This window comes from Bufo bufo, chromosome 2, assembly GCF_905171765.1.
Source record: "Bufo bufo chromosome 2, aBufBuf1.1, whole genome shotgun sequence".
NCBI classification, from domain to species: Eukaryota; Metazoa; Chordata; class Amphibia; order Anura; family Bufonidae; genus Bufo; species Bufo bufo.
Genome location: NC_053390.1, coordinates 706,550,563 through 706,569,608, shown reverse-complemented (window position 1 = coordinate 706,569,608; position 19,046 = coordinate 706,550,563). Strand labels below are relative to the sequence as shown.

General features: G+C 41.7%; 1 protein-coding gene and 1 long non-coding RNA gene across 2 annotated transcripts in view; both read left to right on the top strand.

The window, feature by feature from the left end:
* Window positions 1–19,046, top strand: part of LOC120990160 — a 954,651-nt gene that overhangs the window by 374,719 nt on the left and 560,886 nt on the right. The gene's annotated exons all lie outside the window — the stretch shown is intronic.
* PDLIM3 (PDZ and LIM domain 3) overlaps window positions 15,632–19,046 on the top strand; it is a 75,722-nt gene continuing 72,307 nt past the window's right edge. Inside the window, 1 exon segment of the mRNA XM_040418747.1 lies at window positions 15,632–15,872. Coding sequence (XP_040274681.1) covers window positions 15,780–15,872 — 93 coding nt within the window. The 5' untranslated portion in view covers window positions 15,632–15,779.

Genomic DNA, 19,046 nt, shown 5'->3' with positions numbered 1-19,046 from the left:
CACAAGGGTCAGGGTAGCATACCACACCCGCTGTGCTGCCCTGACGCTTGTGGACTATGCTCTTGTAGAATGACGCTGATGATGCGTCTTTAAACTACACCCCTCAAGGAATTTTTTATGGGGAGTAGTGAACATCTAACAGGGGTTTCATGGAATTTAGAAACATTTGGTTGGGAAAAACGAAATATTAAATTTTTTACACTAAAATGTTGCTTTAGCCCTAAATGTTTCATTTTCACAAAGGGTAAAAGGAGACAACGTACCCCACCATTTGTTACCCATTTTCTCCTGAATACAGCAACACTCCATATGTGCTTGTAAACTGCTGTATGGGCACACCACAGGACTCATAGGGGAATGAGCAGAATATGGATTTTTTTTTTGAGAAGGCCCATATGATGCAGAAGCCCCCAAACTGTCATCATCTCTGCTTAATTTACCGGGTTCCACCTCAGGGGTGGCACAATTGTCGATATGGGGTTTTGGGCAATAAATTGCTGGGCATATACATTTGTTTGGGTCATCATTAAATGGGTTGTGCAGCAATATACACTACTCACAAAAAGTTAGGGATATTTGGTTTGTGGGTGAAATCTCAGGATGAACCTAAAATGCACTCTAGCCTTTACAGGTGAACTTAATGTCACCTTCTCTAAACTTTTGAATCAACATGTCCAACTGTTCAGTATTTCAGTACTTTTTGCACAACTTGCTGTTTTGTTACAAAGAGCTTAATGGCAAAATTCACAACAGGCGTCTGATCCATGAATCGCCCAATATATTTACTAGTTCAATTAGAATTGGTATTTAAACAGTCCTCCTCATCATGCTGTTCACATTTTAAAATCATGAGACCATTAAGATGACACCTAACAACTGATCAACAGTACCTTGCAATTGTGAGGCTTCAAGCAGAATGTTCTCAGACAGAAGTGGCCACTGAGCTTAGAGTGTCACAGAGTATCATCAGAAGTTTGCAACAGAGATACAGAGAGACTGGAAGAGTCACAGAAAAGCATAGAAGTGAATGTCCTTTGGCCACATGCTACACTGATGACCGCTTCATAGTGAACGCCACACAACTCCAGGCACATTTAACGGAGGCGAGAGGCACCCAAGTGTCAAGTCAGACCATTCGAAACCATTTACATCAGCGTGGTCAGCATGCTAGATGACCTGCAAGGGTACCTGACCACAGGCGTCATCATCTGGAATGGGCCAGGGAACATCTACGCTGGACAAGGGACCAGTGGGCCTCAGTGCTGTTCACTGATGAAAGTCGATTCACCCTTGGCAGAAATTATGGCGGCCAAAGAAGTTGGAGACATCAAGGAGAGCGTTATGCATAACCCACTGTTTGCCTTTGGTGGTGGTGTTAAAGTGTGGGCAAGTGTGTCTAGTCAATAAAAAACTGCCCTACACTTTGTGAAGGGTACAGTGACAATCCCATACCACTTGAATAACACCATTAATCCAGTCTTGTGCCTCTGCATGAATAACACAGGCCTTATTTCGTCATCATGGATGACAATGCGCCAGCTCATTGAGGTCGCATCATTAGGGATCGGCTGCTGGAGACTGGGGTCCCTCAAATGGAGTGGCCTGCACTTTCTCCAGGCCTGAATCCCATTGAAAACCTATAGAATTGTCTGAGTCACTGAAGAGGCTCATAACTCTGTATCCCAGAACCTCAATGACCTGAGGGTGGCTCTCTCAAAAAGAGTGGGATGCCATGCCTCAGCAGACAATAAGTTGTGAACAGCATGAGACATCGTTGTCAAGCTGTAATCGATGCTCAAGGTCACATGACAAGTTTTTGAGACATGGCTTTTGTTTCTATAAATTGTTTGAGATGTGGAAATCACCATTGCATGCTTCTACTTAAATGCCCTACTTTCATGATATATCACTGTAGCGTGAACTTTTTAAGTTTTCCATAAATTTCACCTGAAAGCCAAATATCCCTAACTTTTTGTGAGTAGTGTATATTGATTACCTATCCTCAGGATAGGTCATCAATATTAGATCGGCGGATGTCCGTTCTGCTGTTTGAATAGGAGGCGGCACTCCATGCATGCACTCCTTCCTCTTTATTACACTATGCGCTGTCTCTTCTGGAGTGGCGACATAGTGTAATGACAAGTACTCACTCCAGAATGAAATCCTCAGAAAAAAGATTTTGAAAAAATACATTTCTGTGAAGCTGCAGTGTAAACCTGGATTACTGAGCAGCCCAAAAACTTTGGAATTAGAGGCTGACAATCCTGAGGGGGTGGGGTCCATATGGGATCACTTTGGGGAGCTGCCGCTGCTGTTGCTGGGGCACCTTCTTGAGGGTCCCTCATCACTGGATGATGAGGAGGAGGAGGAAGAAGAGTGGAGGAATGTAGCATCCTCTTTTCTCTGGCTGGCCATACCAGCATCAGAGGCAATGATGGTGTAGGCCTCCTTAGCTGAATATATTCTGTGGGATGAATGGGCCATTTTTATTTTTAAAGGAGTGTGTAAAGTGTGTGATTCATCACATGTAAAGTGTGTACTTTTATTTATTCACAGTGGTGTGTATGTAGTGATTTTACATGTGAATGAACGGAACCTTATAATAAAGTTCAAACATGTAATAAAAACTAGTCTTTCCTACACAAACAAGACCACCAAAAATAAGCACATATACCATCAGTGGAATGGACGGTTGCAGGATGCTGCATGCATGTGTGCAAAAACTGTAGCTAAAAATTACCATATTTTTTTAGACTATAAGACACATCAAAGATTTAGAGGAGAAAAATAAGAAAAAAATATTTTTCATCAGAGCTCAGATCAGACCCCTAAGCACTATCAGATCTCAGATCTGACCCTCATCAGACACTCAAGCTCTATCAGCCTCAGATCAGACCCCCCTCAGCCTCAGATCAGACCCTCATCAGACATAAAAAAAAAAAAAAAAAAAAAAAAAAAAAAAAAGGGAAGAGTACCTTTCCTGCTCTGGATGGCGCTGCCAATATGCAGATCTGGCAATCACCATTCCTTGCTCTTCATCCGGCCCATGATGCACTGTGACCCGAAATTGCACCGCATCAGGTAATAATGAGCGCCTACGTGCACTACTTCCTGACGCTGTACACAGTCAGGACACAGTGTACACCAGGGCTTGGAAGAAGACCAGGGAATGTGAGTACAGCCGACGCAGCGCTTTCCTCATCATTACCCATGCCTCCTCGCCTCCTGCATGCTAATGACTGCTTCCATTATGGAACTGCCCCGCCCCCCAACCCCCCTGCGCTTTTGGCGGAAAAGTGCATCTTATAGTCTGAAAAATACAGTAACGTGTGTATATATATATATATATATATACACACACACATATATATATATATATATATATATATATAGTCAGGTCTATAAATATTGGGACATTGACACAATTTTAAAATTTTTGCCTCTATACACCACCACAATGGATTTGAAATGAAACGAACAAGATGTGCTTTAACTGCAGACTGTCAGCTTTAATTTGAGGGTATTTACATCCAAATCAGGTGAACGTGTAGGAATTACAACACTTTGCATATGTGCTTCCCACTTCTTAAGGGACCAAAAATAATGGGACAGAATAATAATCATAAATCAAACTTTCACTTTTTAATACTTGGTTGCAAATCCTTTGCAGTCAATTACAGCCTGAAGTCTGGAACGCATAGACATCACCAGACGCTGGGTTTTATCCCTGGTGATGCTCTGCCAGGCCTCTACTGCAACTGTCTTCAGTTCCTGCTTGTCCTTGGGGCATTTTCCCCTCAGTTTTGTCTTCAGCAAGTGAAATGCATGCTCAATCGGATTCAGGTCAGGTGATTGACTTGGCCATTGCATAACATTCCACTTCTTTCCCTTAAAAAACTCTTTGGTTGCTTTTGCAGTATGCTTTGGGTCATTGTCCATCTGCACTGTAAAGCGCCATCCAATGAGTTCTGAAGCATTTGGCTGAATATGAGCAGATAATATTGCCCAAAACACTTCAGAATTCATCCTGCTGCTTTTGTCAGCAGTCACATCATCAATAAATACAAGAGAACCAGTTCCATTGGCAGCCATACATGTCCACGCCATGACACTACCACCACCATGCTTCACTGATGAGGTGGTATGCTTAGGATCATGAGCAGTTCCATTCCTTCTGATACTCTTCTCTTCCCATCACTCTGGTACAAGTTGATCTTGGTCTCATCTGTCCATAGAATGTTGTTCCAGAACTGTGAAGTCTTTTTTAGATGTAGTTTGGCAAACTCTAATCTGGACTTCCTGTTTTTGAGGCTCACCAATGGTTTACATCTTGTGGTGAACCCTCTGTATGATCTGGCCAACTGTTGTGAAGGGTGTTTTCTTCACCAGGGAAAGAATTCTTCGGTCATCCACCACAGTTGTTTTCCATAGTCTTCCGGGTCTTTTGGTGTTGCTGAGCTGACCGGTGCGTTCCTTCTTTTTAAGAGTGTTCCAAACAGTTGTTTTGACCATGCATAATGTTTTTGCTATCTCTCTGATGGCTTTGTTTTGTTTTTTTTCAGCCTAATGATAGCTTGCTTCACTGATAGTGACAGCTCTTTGGATCTCATCTTGAGAGTTGACAGCAACAGATTCCAAATGAAAATAGCACACTTGAAATGAACTCTGGACCTTTTATCTGCTCGTTGTAATTGGGATAATGAGGGAATAACACACACCTGGCCATGGAACAGCTGAGAAGCCAATTGTCCCATTACTTTTGGTCCCTTAACAAGTGGGAGGCACATATGCAAACTGTTGTAATTCCTACACCGTTCACCTGATTTGGATGTAAATACCCTCAAATTAAAGCTGACAGTCTGCAGTTAAAGCACATCCTACTCGTTTCATTTCAAATCCATTGTGGTGGTGTATAGAGCCCAAAAATGTAAAATTGTGTCAATGTCCCAATATTTATGGACCTGGCTGTATATATATATATATATATATATATATATATATATATATATACAGTACAGACCAAAAGTTTGGACACACCTTCTCATTCAAAGAGTTTTCTTTATTTTCATGACTATGAAAATTGTAGATTCACACTGAAGGCATCAAAACTATGAATTAACACATGTGGAATTATATACATAACAAACAAGTGTGAAACAACTGAAAATATGTCATATTCTAGGTTCTTCAAAGTAGCCACCTTTTGCTTTGATTACTGCTTTGCACACTTTTGGCATTCTCTTGATTAGCTTCAAGAGGTAGTCCCCTGAAATGGTTTTCACTTCACAGGTGTGCCCTGTCAGGTTTAATAAGTGGGATTTCTTGCCTTATAAATGGGGTTGGGACAATCAGTTACGTTGAGGAGAAGTCAGGTGGATACACAGCTGATAGTCCTACTGAATAGACTGTTAGAATTTGTATTATGGCAAGAAAAAAGCAGCTAAGTAAAGAAAAACGAGTGGCCATCATTACTTTAAGAAATGAAGGTCAGTCAGTCAGCCGAAAAATTGGGAAAACTTTGAAAGTAAGGGCTATTTGACCATGAAGGAGAGTGATGGGGTGCTGCGCCAGATGACCTGGCCTCCACAGTCATCGGACCTGAACCCAATCGAGATGGTTTGGGGTGAGCTGGACCGCAAAGCAAAGACAAAAGGGCCAACAAGTGCTAAGCATCTCTGGGAACTCCTTCAAGACTGTTGGAAGACCATTTCAGGGGACTACCTCTTGAAGCTCATCAAGAGAATGCCAAGAGTGTGCAAACCAGTAATCAAAGCAAAAGGTGGCTACTTTGAAGAACCTAGAATATGATATATTTTCAGTTGTTTCACACTTGTTTGTTATGAATATAATTCCACATGTGTTAATTCATAGTTTTGATGCCTTCAGTGTGAATCTACAATTTTCATAGTCATGAAAATAAAGAAAACTCTTTGAATGAGGTGTGTCCAAACTTTTGGTCTGTACTGTATATATATATATATATATATATACACACACACATATATAATGCACGGAAAACTGAGCAGTAATGGACAATGTTAAGCTGTTGCAGGACGCATGCAAGCAGATGTGTGCGTGAGTGCAAAACCTGTAGTATAAAAATTTACTACAGTAAACAAAATATGAACACTAGCTAAAATGAACTTAAATACAGAGATTTATATGTATATAAGACCCCTAACTATAATTTTTTTATACACAAAAAACCTGAGCACAGATGCGATTAGTAATGGACGGTACTGATTGGCGCACAGCAATAGCAGGATGCATGCAAGCAGATGTTGCGTGTGTGCATCAACTGCAGTATAAAAATGTACTACAGTAATAAAAATCTGCATACTATCTAAAATTAACATAGCTATATGTACATAAAACCCCTAAGTACTATTTCTTTTTTATATATATACAAATAAAAAAAGACTGTGCCAAAAACGGCATAGATAAGAAAAAACTGTCTTAAGCCAAAAACTGAGCACAGATGCTGATCAGTAATGTACGCACTTATCAGCGCTTGACGGTCACAACTTGCAAACAGAAAAATTGGTGCTGGACTTTGAAAACAAAAAGCGGTCACAAATCACTTGGAGTATGATGACAGCAAACAGGGGAAAAGAAGTAGAGGAGGGCTAAGGAAAGGGATTAAGATTTAAGGAGCAGGAATCTGAAACTGTTGAAAATGTACAACAGATCACTGGACACTGCAGCAGTTCCAGATAATTTTTTATTTATACTGTGAAAGAGCAGATTACTGGTGTTGTAATCCCAGCCAGCCAACTCGTAGCACAGAGGGGCACTAAACCTCTCTGCATGCAGGCAACAATTAGAATGGCTGCCTGCATAGAGAGATTCTTCCTATTCCTTATGCCCTCTTTATAAACTGTACACCCTCACCGCCCCATCTCCTCCGCTCTTTATATACTGTATACCAGGGATGGCCAACCTGAGGCTCTCCAGCTGTTGCAAAACTACAACTCCCAGAATGCCCAGACTGCCTACAGCTAGCAGCCTACAGCAGGGCATGGTGGGAGTTGTAGTTTTACAACAGCTGGAGAGCCACAGGTTGGCCATGCCTGCTGTATACTGTCACTGCCCCATCTCCTCTGCTCTTTATATACTGTACACTCTCACCGCTCCATCTCCTCTGCTCTTTATATACTGTACACTCTCACCGATCCATCTCCTCCGCTCTTTATATACTGTAGACCCTCACCACCCCATCTCTTCCGCTCTTTATATACTGTACACTCTCACCGCTCCATTTCCTCTGCTCTTTATATACTGTACACTCTCACCGATCCATCTCCTCCGCTCTTTATACACTGTACACTCTCACCGCTCCATCTCCTCTGCTCTTTATATACTGTACACTCTCACCGATCCATCTCCTCCGCCCTTTATACACTGTACACTCTCACCGCTCCATCTCCTCTGCTCTTTATATACTGTACACTCTCACCGATCCATCTCCTCCGCTCTTTATATACTGTAGACCCTCACCGCCCCATCTCTTCCGCTCTTTATATACTGTACACTCTCACCGCTCCATCTCCTCTGCTCTTATATACTGTACACTCTCAGCGCTCCATTTCCTCTGCTCTTTATATACTGTACACTCTCACCGCTCCATTTCCTCTGCTCTTTATATACTGTACACTCTCACCGATCCATCTCCTCCGCTCTTTATACACTGTACACTCTCACCGCTCCATCTCCTCTGCTCTTTATATACTGTACACTCTCACCGATCCATCTCCTCCGCTCTCCACAGCAACAAATCAGATTTCACCATCCAAGGGAGCTGTCAGAAATGAAAGGTGGAATCTGATTGGTTGCTATGGGCAACTAAGCCTGTTTTACTTTACACCAGATTGATAAATGATCCCAATAGTGATCTACACAGAAACTATAGCTAAGAGACTTCAGACCTTCAGGTCTGCGGTTATATTTAACTTAATAATGCACAAACGTTCCTAATATTTCTTCATAATCACTATCTGCGGCACACTTAAGGACTACAGTCTTCCCTTCTCATTTCTTACAACACTGACACAGAGCCCATTTGGAGCCCTTCCAAATCAACTCTCTTGGAATGAGCCTGCTCAGTTTCCATTTACCAGACAGGGAATTAAATTCAAACCAAATATGGAAGCAGCCTGCCAAACACGGGGGTGACGTATGACTCCAGCTATTAAACATGGAGCTTAGCCACCGATGACCAGTCACAGAATTGGATTTTTACCTCTGAGCTTTCGGTGCTTTCTGTAAGAAATAAAACATGGTGTATGGTAAATAGTTCATGAGTCTATATTTGAAAATAGCATAGTACCAGTAATAAAGTGCATCACTAATATTAAAGCAATATTCAGCTGCTTACAGGGGTTGTCTCACCTCTCCGGTCACTAAGCCTGTAATTTCGGTGCTGTAGGAGGACAGTGCCTCTTGGTACGATTGATGCCAAGCGGATCTGGGATGATGTAATCCCACCCCTTACCTGTGCGTGTGCGCTCAGCCTAGCGCTGAAGCTTTCCTATATGTTGTCTTTCATAAGATGACAGCTAGCAGGGCTATTAAGAAAGCCCCGGGCGTGTATGCTGCCATAGCTGTATAAGCTCTGAGACTATTGTGTATGCACTGGAGCTGCACTATACAAAGCAGCAGTGGAGATATGAGGTGGCTGGGACGGAAGCTGCTGCTCATGCGTGACTATGTGTGCTCACTCCCATGATTCCTGCTATCAGAGAGGCCGGCGTTTTCCAATAGTAAGTGCATTCACACGATCGTAAGCTGTCCGTTCCTGTGCTGTGGGCCACAAATTGTGGTCCGCGATGTATGGGCACCGTCCGTGCGAATCCTGTATTGCATCCCAGACACGCTGACTAGGATCTGCGATCTGCAATATACGGCAAAAGATAGGACATTGCCAAAAGCCGACGGAAAGGCCTCCGATCCCTGCCTCCACTCCGCACCGTGCCGTATTTTGAGGATTGCGGACCCATTCAAGTTAATGGGTCTGCATCCGTGATACGGGATTCACACATCCGGTGCCCATATATTGCGGAACCGCCACTTGCGGTCCGCAATACGGACATAGATGGCCTTCAGTTGTGTGCATGTATCCTTAGTGTGCAAGCGCCACAACCGCTCCTGGATTGCAGAGATGGTCGTAACCCCTAGAAAGGAGCAGTGTATAAATCGATGGAGAAGTGCGGAAAATTTGTCTACATGATAACTGGCATTTGCTCAAGTGAGACAACCGCTTTAAGTTGTTTTTGAGTTTTAGTCTTAGTTTCCCTTTTTGTAGCTGCTATAATTCAACCACAAACAGGTGAAACTTGAAAAATAAGAATATTGTGCAAAGTTCATTTATTTCAGTAATGCAACTTAAAAGGTGAAACTAACATATGAGATAGACTCATAACATGCAAAGCAAGATATTTCAAGCCTTTATTTGTTATAATTTGGATGATTATGGATTATAGCTTATGAAACCCCAAAGTCTCAATTTTGAGGTACCCTTTGCTCAGGGGGTATGGATTAATTAGCTGACTAGACACTTTGAGCCTAGAATATTGGACCTTTTCACAAAATTCTAATTTTAAGCTGCATTAATGCAATTCCATTTAATTTGCATTACTGAAATAAATGGACTTTTGCACGATATTCAAATTTTTCGAGTTTCACCTGTATGTAAATCATCATTGCTCATAGCTGTAAAACAGTGGTGTTCATTTACATACATTGCATAGTAGCCCCTCCGTATTATGGATTTGTGTTGTATGGCCTTGGACAGTTGTGGTGCCTATAAGTTACCCAGTGTGCCTCCATAGCATGCCAAACATGTATAACGGGTACAGGCAGGGATATTTATGCAGTAATTACATGTATTAAATCCTAAACAGGATAATAGAAGCTAATATCTGGAACTGTGGTTTCATTTTACTTCTACCAAAATAAACATCAACAACTTCCTGAAGCAGCGATTGTTCGTTTTTGCAATTTAATTTTTCGCTCCCTGCCTTTCCAGAGCCATAACTTTTTAATTTTTCTGTTCACATAGCCGTATGGAGCTTGTTTTTTGCAGGACAAGTTGCACTTTCTAATGGCATAATTTAATATTGCATAGAATGTAGTGGGAAGCTGGAAAGGAAACTCCAAATGGGGCGGAATAAAAAAAAAACTCAGCCAAAATTTTATGGTTTTTGTTTTTATGGCGTTCACTATGCGGTAAAACTGACTTGTGTTCTTCATTCTCCTGGTGAGTACAAATACGACGATACCACATAAATAAAACAAAAACTTTTGAAAAAAATTATTTTTTATTTGCATCGCCATATTCTGACCCCTATAACTTTTTTAGTCATGTCTAAACAGATGTGTGAGGGCTAACTTTTTGAGGGCCAATTTTGTTAATACCCTACAGTTTTGGTAATACCATTTTGGGGTGTGTATGAATTTTTTATCACTTTTTATTCAATTTTGTGATGAAAACCAGCGAATCGGCCATTTTAATTTTTTTCTTTTTTCGTTAAGCCATTCATCGTATGGGATACGGTATTTTTTTCATATTTGAATAGTACGGGTGTTTTCGCACACAGTGATGCCCATGATGTAAATTTTATATTTTTTTATTGAAGTATTTTGATTTTGTGGAGTGGGGGGTGATATGAATATTGTGACACAGTGAGAGGTTTTGTCTTGGAAAACATGTATTTTAGCACACAGTTCTAAATACAAGCAAGTTCAGTCAGTTTTGTCTGCGATTGCGTTCAGTTTTTTCCGCGCGGGTGCGATGCGTTTTGATGCGTTTTTCACGCGCGTGATAAAAAACTGAAGGTTTATAACAGTTTAAAGGCCTCTTTGAACAGTACCTATGGTGAGCATTAATTACAGGAACAGGACCTTTGATGATGTCACTCCGGTCATCACATGATCCATCACCATGGTAAAAGATCATGTGATGTACCATGTGATGACCGGAGTGATGTCATCAAAGGTCCTGTTCCTGTAATTAATGCTCACCACAGGTCCTATTCAACAAAGGAGACAGAAGGAGATGCCGGGCTATGCGATCAAGTGGACTAAGGTGAGTTAAATTATAATAATTTTTATTTTAACCCCTCCAGCGCTGTTTTACTATGCATTCTGTATTCAGAATGCTATTATTTTCCCTTATAACCATGTTATAAGGGAAAATAATAATGATCGGGTCTCCATCCCGATCGTTTCCTAGCAACCGTGCGTGAAAATCGCACTGCATCCGCACTTGCTTGCGATTTTCACGCAACCCCATTCACTTCTAACGCAGAATATAGAGCATGCTGCGATTTTCACGCAACGCATAAGTGATGCGTGAAAATCACCGCTCATGTGAACAGCCCCATAGAAATGAATGGGTCGGTATTCAGTGCGGGTGCAATGCGTTCAACTCACGCATCGCATCCGCGCGGAATACTCGTCCATGTGAAAGGGGCCTTAGCAACCATCAGTGAAGAACGCATCGCACCCGCAGTTGCTTGCGGATGCAATGCGTTTTTCACAAAGCCCCATTCACTTCTATGGGGCCAGGGCTGCGTGAAAAACGCAGAATATAGAACATGCTGCGATTTTCACGCAACACAGAACTGATGCGTGAAAAACATCGCTCATGTACACAGACCCATTGAACTGAATGGGTCAGGATTCAGTGCGGGTGATATGCGTTCACGTCACGCATTGCACCCGCGCGGAAAACTTACTCGTGTGAAAGGGGCCTAAGCCTTAAAAAAAAGACCTACCCTCACTGTCCTAGCACTACCCAACCAAGCCATCATGTACTATTTACATTCCTGTTGGTGTCTATGTATTTGGTGGTGTATACTCCCACCTTTCAGGACAAAATACTATCCAGCCGAAAATAAGAGGTTTTTATGCAACTCTTTTTTTTTTTTTTTAAAGCAAGACCGGTCAGCTCTCCTGATAACTCTGTATTAGTAAAAACTTGCAAATTTTAAGTCAAAACTCTGTATTGTGCCATTTTATGTTATGGATAAATTGACAACTGGGTGTTGCCATTCCCCTACTCAAGGGACATGTTCTAGCATCAAAGCCTGTGAAAAAGGGCTGATCAGTGAGGGTGTTGGGTGATGGACCCCACCAATCTGATATTGATTACCTATATTAAAGACAGGTCAACAATAAGGAAGCCTTGCAAAAATCTCTTTAAATCGGGATCTTGTGAAAAGAAAGTTTCATCTTTACAACCAATTTTTTTTATTGTCCAAATGCATCTGAAAAAAATAAAAGCACTTTCAAAAGGCATTGTAGTGTAAAATAAATGATAAACCTGTTACACTGTGTTTATTTTTGTGCACAATTTTTTTTTTAGCAAATTATAGTACCTATTTTATCTATTTACTACTATTTATGTATGTACTACTCTTTTAGTAAACTATTACCTGTCCGCCAGTAAAATTACAGCTCTTGGGACATACCGTACAGTCCTGGGATTTGGTCGTGAAAGTTTCTCTGTTCTGTCCTAAAGTCTATTTTACGCTGCATAAAAGGGGACTTTACTGTAACTTTGTAATCCAGCATCTATAACCTGCACTTGTGTGCTTCATTATTTTAGCTTCCTATCCAGTCATTTAAACCGTAATTAAGTGCATCCCTTCTTGACCTCTTCCAGCTCTTAAGTTTCTTATTACATGCTACAGTATTTCTTCCAGGAACTTGAAGTAAAGTGAAATAGTGCTCCTTTAGCAACATAGTGGAATTGTGGCTTGGACATAGATGCTACGTATCTTATTCAGGAATAATTACTCCAGTGGGCAATGTACTGTGCGTGTTCCCAGGCGCAGGATTTCAGGACGCTGAGACGTAAGGAGGATACTGGGCTGACTTACAAGACAGGGGAGGAGTTATCACTGATCAGCATTGGGGGCCTGGGCACTTGCAGCAATGGAAAATGCAAGCTTATTAGCATATCACTTCAAAGTTCGCTTTTTGAGCATCACAGCCGCAGACCAGGGAAACAAAGGTACCATTTGTGAACTGTTTCTATCAACTTCAATGCAATGAGGGCAGTTTAATATGTAAAATGTAGCTGACAGACCCCCTTTAACACTGTATAATTTACACATACAAGGCTGGGTTCACATCACATTTTTGCCCTACGTATAACATATACGCTGGGATGCACACGCATATTAAACTACGCTTTTGAATCCTGCATAGTCCTGCAAAAAAGACAACAACCCATATATGTTATCGTATATATATATTTTTTTACAATGGAACTGTATGGATCTGTCTGAGGAATCCGTTTAACATATACGTTTTTGTATACATTAAACGTCAGACAAAAAACGTGATATGAACCCCGTCTTAGCAGATTAGAAATATTTGTTTTAGGAAGAAATCAACATTGATAAGAGTACCTGAAACAACTGATCACCATGATCAGCACAGCCTCACTTGATTACTAGGCATTGTTGGCAGGTATACCAATAGATAACATATTTCCAAATACATACCATTATGCCAATTTCATCAGCATAAATAAGATACTGAAAAATGTACATCTCATGGTTCCATCAAGTCCTGCTAAGGTGACACAGCACAGAAAAATACTTTAAGTACATTTTTAATGAACTCTATATATGTTAAAATAACAAAACCCCCAAAAAAAATTCAGTCCCCCAGACCCCCACTGCTCACAGGTCACATCCCCACCAGTCTTAACAACGTTGCAGTAATGGCATGTTGCCCTGACACAAGACCATGGCAGCCATTTGCTGGCTGAACAGGTGATGTACATATGCTCAACACATTTCTGCCGCAGATAGTGACTGGCACCTACAGACACGTCTGGTTGACACTTGCAGAGAACCAGGGAACCATCAGCACTGGAGTGGTGGGGAATTTGAAAAGTAAGCACATTTTTTTGTTATTTCAACAATGTATTCACTTAATTTCAAATGTTTGAAAAAGCAGTAAGACAATGTTAACACCACAATGGGACCGAATTTATCCAATCCATGCATCCTGTATATTCAGCAGGGCTCCTGGCTTGACAACGATCCCAGTTGTTCACAAAACTGGACTTCACCTATAGCAGCTGCCCTTCCCAAGTACAAGCGGTGTCTCTTGGTACTTAGAGTAGATACTCCAAAGATTTACAGTAGGAGAGAAGTGCATAACAACTGGACAGTTAGAAGAAAAAGTACATGAAGCACGTATCAACACTGGCAACGGATGAAGGAGATCAAAGTCCTACAATGACACAGACAGAAGATGGTAACAGGGAAATAAAGACATTGTAGAACTGACTTTGCTCTGCAATAACCCAACAAGACAAATAAAAAAACAAAAACAAAGAGAAAATAGAATTCACAACAAACACAACTAATATGCTAGCAGCAATGAAAGACAGTAGAACCATGTGTCCTTGGACACACTGATACAATACCAATAGACTAGACCAGTGGTAGCGAACCTATGGCACGGGTGCCAGAGGCAGCACTCAGAGGAAAAAGTCTATGGTGTACCAATATGCCTTCGACTTCTCCTGCCATTCATCAGCGCAGGGCGCACTATGAACAGCACGGGCAGCGCACTGAATGTAGGCAGGATATTATAGCCAAATGTTAAAGTACATGGAAGATATACTATATGGGACTGTAGTATTCAGGTTAAATTGTAGTGTTGGCACTTTGCGATAAATAAGTGGATTTTGGGTTGCAGTTTGGGCACTCAGTCTGTAAAAGGTTCGCTATCACTGGGCTAGACTATGATACAAGAATCTGGAAACAAGTGCACAGAGCTTTTACTACAACCGGCAAAATTGCATAGAAATGCAGTGCTTCCGTGGGGTTTCGTCCCGTACTTCAGTTCCACAAAAAGATAGAACATGTCCTATCTTTTTACGGGTCCGCGATCCGCTGCGGCTGCCCCACGGTCTGTGTTCGTGATTTGCGGGCTGCAGCACAGCCACGGGGCACACACGTCCGTGTGCAGGAGGCCTAAGTGAAACATGACTGTGTTCCTCCAAAAAAAAGTGTCACACCTGATCACAGGTTGTGTGTGGTATTACATCTAATTCACTTCTCTGGAGCTGAGCTGCAGTACCAAGCACAACCAAAATAAATGTGTGGCACTGTTTCTGAGGAGCCACTTCATGCAAAGTTAGGAGCCAAATGACATTTTTTGGTGGCATTGACAAACATATATTAGTCACAATCTGGAGCCCTGTATTAAACTGCAAACTGTGTAAAGGGGGAAAAGTAATGTCTGCTGAAATGACTTCAGAATAATGTACAGTAATTTGGGTCTAAACAAGTATTGCCTGGAAAATACAAAAGCATTAACAGATATAAATGCAGGTTCTGGCAAAAATCAAAAAATGACATCATTGTTAAAATTAGGTAACTACTCTTGTGTGTGAAGAGAACTGAACATGAATGAACACAAGATGCAGGGCCAATTTAAGAGTTAATATACTGCAGCTGTAATGACTGAAGTGTCCTGAGGTTTAGGAATGCCAGCTCCAAAACACATCCCTCGCTGTCTTTCTTTCTCTGTTCATTCTCCTCCCCTCGTACTCTCTTCTCTCTAGGTCTCCAGTCCAGGCTGTGACGTCAGTCTGAGGAAAAGGATAAAGAGAAGATCATTAGGCATCAGGAAGTTGGGCTGTTTCAGCTGCTGCTTGAAGGAGGCTATAATTGTAGGATTCTGGATCTGAGACATCATTTTATTTTTTTATTTTTCTACACATCACTAAATCTTCTCATAGGAAAGCAAAAATGCCACAAAATGTGGTCCTACCAGGACCTGCTCCTTGGGGATTCAGGTTGACTGGAGGCATAGATTTTAATCAGCCTCTTGTTATCTCTAGGGTAAGTAACATTTACAAAAAACAACAACAACCCTAACATGTATTATTTGTACACTATTGTCAGTGTTGGTGGTCTGTAATGTAACTATAGGGGTGAAGAGGTTGTGGTGCCAATACTATACTAAAAATGGAATGCGATACTTGATAGGCCCTGCTTCAGTATTTTAAGGGAAAAACTAATATGCTTTGGTGTAGGTGCACATTTGTAACAGAAGACAATGTGAATGATCTACACCAAATGGTGACTAGTGCACTGTAGTGATAACCTTTAGTACTTTTGTTTGGAAATCATGTATATTTTAGTGGCTAAGTTCTGTTTTTTTCTACAATTACTACAATCCATACAAATGCTTAAATTTTTGGGCTAGGAGTGTGTGGCTATGATTGTATTAGATATGCTTTGCCTTTTTCATTACAGTACTAATGAACTGCTCAGATTGTACTGTCCATTTATAACTGTAAAGTGATATTCTAGCAGTCAACTAACACTCATCAGGGGTCTGACCGCTGTCCCCCTCCACCAGGATATGGAGCAGTAGCCCTGCATGCACATGACCACGCCAGGCAGCTCCATGGGATGTTTGTAAGCAATGTTTTAAGTGAAATAATTTTTCTGATTTTTAATGATATAAAATGCTCTACATATATCACACAATTACACAATCATGGAAGTATACAAGAAGCATGTGATGTGATGCCAGCAGTCTGTGCCCATCAACATCTGCTCTCTCTAGACGAGCACAGCCACTGGAGTATTCACCCTCACCCCTGCAGCCCGCTCATGGCTTTCCCTGTGTCCTTTTGCTTGTTTCCTTAGGGCTCAATCTTTTCCTGGCTCTGAAAGGGCCACCGCATACGGTCTCATCTGTCCCCAATTAACAGCATTGCTCGAGATATACAGGGTGCCTTCTCTTATGGAAAAGTGCCTGAGCTATAGGTTCCTAGGTTGTCTAGTTCTCTGAAGGTGCACTATTGTATTGTTATGATCTCCTGTGCCTGACCCCTGCCTGATAAACATATTGACCTTGTGCCGCCTATCCAGACCTATTGCCACACTACTGTAACTGAAACTCTGCCTGTCCTAAACCTCAGCTTGTCCATTGACCACACTTTTGCCTGTCCTCTTGGTGTCATGCACTGGTGTCTCTTGACCTGCCCGGGTCAGCATCTTCTGAATGGAGACTACACTTTTGAGAAACAGCTTGGTGGCCCCTGTAAAGAAGTCCAGACATGAGTGAAATCCAGGGCTCCACTTTGGCAAAGCCCTCAGTAACCCCAAGCCTATTCTGTTCTGAAGGCACAGTGGGCCCACACCGGCCGCATTACAAATTACAATATCACTTTAAGACCAAACATGCACTGTGATACTGTAAAGTCTTCACTTCATGACAATGGTGCACTTAACAAGAGAATGTAAAAAAAACTGCCAAAAAGCAAGGGGCTGTATGAAAATCAGAGCAGCAGGGACCAGAGCAACAATGTGGGAACAGCAGGATATTTACCCTTTAAGAATCTGGCCTGGTTTGGTACATAAAGGTAGTCAGTCTGTCCCTATCAAACTGTTTGTGTAGACATATAGCTGTAGTTACGCTGTTTTTCTTGAAAGGCTCCATTTCCAAGTTATGATACTTGTTTCTTATATGCAAATTAGGTGTTTGGTGCAACGAGGGCCTTCCCACTGCAATGAAGCTTCCTTTCGGGGGTCATATTCTTCTTCTCTCCTTTGTCACTATTTGGCCCTGTCAATTAAAGCAGCCAGGGCGGGGGTGGCCACAGAAAGGAGTGGATCTTGGGTGCAATAAGAGCAATAGTGATGCCTTCATTGCACCAAATAGTAATTTGAATATTAAGAAAAAGTATGATAACACAGGAATAGAGCCTCGGGTCAACAAAAGAAGAAAAGAGGGTTTTAATCAGGTGAACCACAACTATGTCTATGCAGGCAGCTGGATAAGGAGGTCACTGGTGACAGATTTCTTTTAAGGCTATTTTCACACTCATGTTTGGTGCGGATCCGTCATGGATCTGCACAAACGCATCCGTTTGTATCATCTTTAACATAGCCAAAACAGATTCGTCTTGAACACCATTGAAAGTCTATGGGGGACGGATCCGTTTTCTATTGTGCCATATTGTGTCAGTGAAAACGGATCCGTCCGCATTGACTTACATTGTGTGTCAGGATGGATCTGTTTGGCTCAGTTTCGCCAGATGGACACCAAAACGCTGTCCGCCTCCAAAGCGGAATGGAGACGGAACGGAGCCAAACTGATGCATTCTGAGCGGATTCTTTTCCATTCAGAATGCATTAGGGCAAAACCGCTTCTTTGGACCGCTTGTAAGAGCCCTGAACGGATCTCACAAACGGAAAGCCAAAACGCGAGTGTGAAAGTAGCCTAAGGATGCTGGGTTTTTTGCATTTCTGCGTTTGAAAATTATTTGTCCATCGACATAGCTGTATGAGGCTTGTTTATTGACTTCATTTAGGGTACATCTAATTATTATCACCCTTTTGCGGTGACAGTGTAAAAAACATTGCAATCTCATAATTGCATAAAAAAGGAGAGCCATCTCTGTAATGTCAGTGGCTTTCATGGACTCATATGGGCATGGCAGGGGCGGATTAAGTGCATGATAGGCCCGGGGTTGTCTAACCAACTTGCACCCCTCCCCTCCATTTTAGTTTAGTCCTTTTTTTTGTATGAAGAGGCTGCGGTGCTTCATGAGCGCCACAGTCTCTTCCTAGGCCATATGACATCTCCAGAATAAAAAAAAATACCCCAAATTGGCTCCTAAACAGAAAAATTTGGTTGCCAAATTTAAAATACATATAATTATAATAAAAAAGACTTGGAGGAGAATCCAGCACCACATACCTCTTACATTCAGGGACATCTCCTGTCATGTAGACCTTCTCTTTCCTCTTCTCCTCCGTTAGACCGCCATGACAAATTATTTTAGCCGCATCTCGTCTCTACAGAGTTTGTAACACAGACATGTTAGATTTCTCAATTTTTCCATCAACCTCCCCATCCTGGTGTCCCCACAGTGTCATCCTGCTGCCACCCCCAATACTGTGCCCGTTGTGCTCCGCAATGTCCCAGGTACTATACTGCTGAAAAAATAGTGACCCCCAGTAGACATAATTGGGGTCATTTATCTAACTGATGTAAAG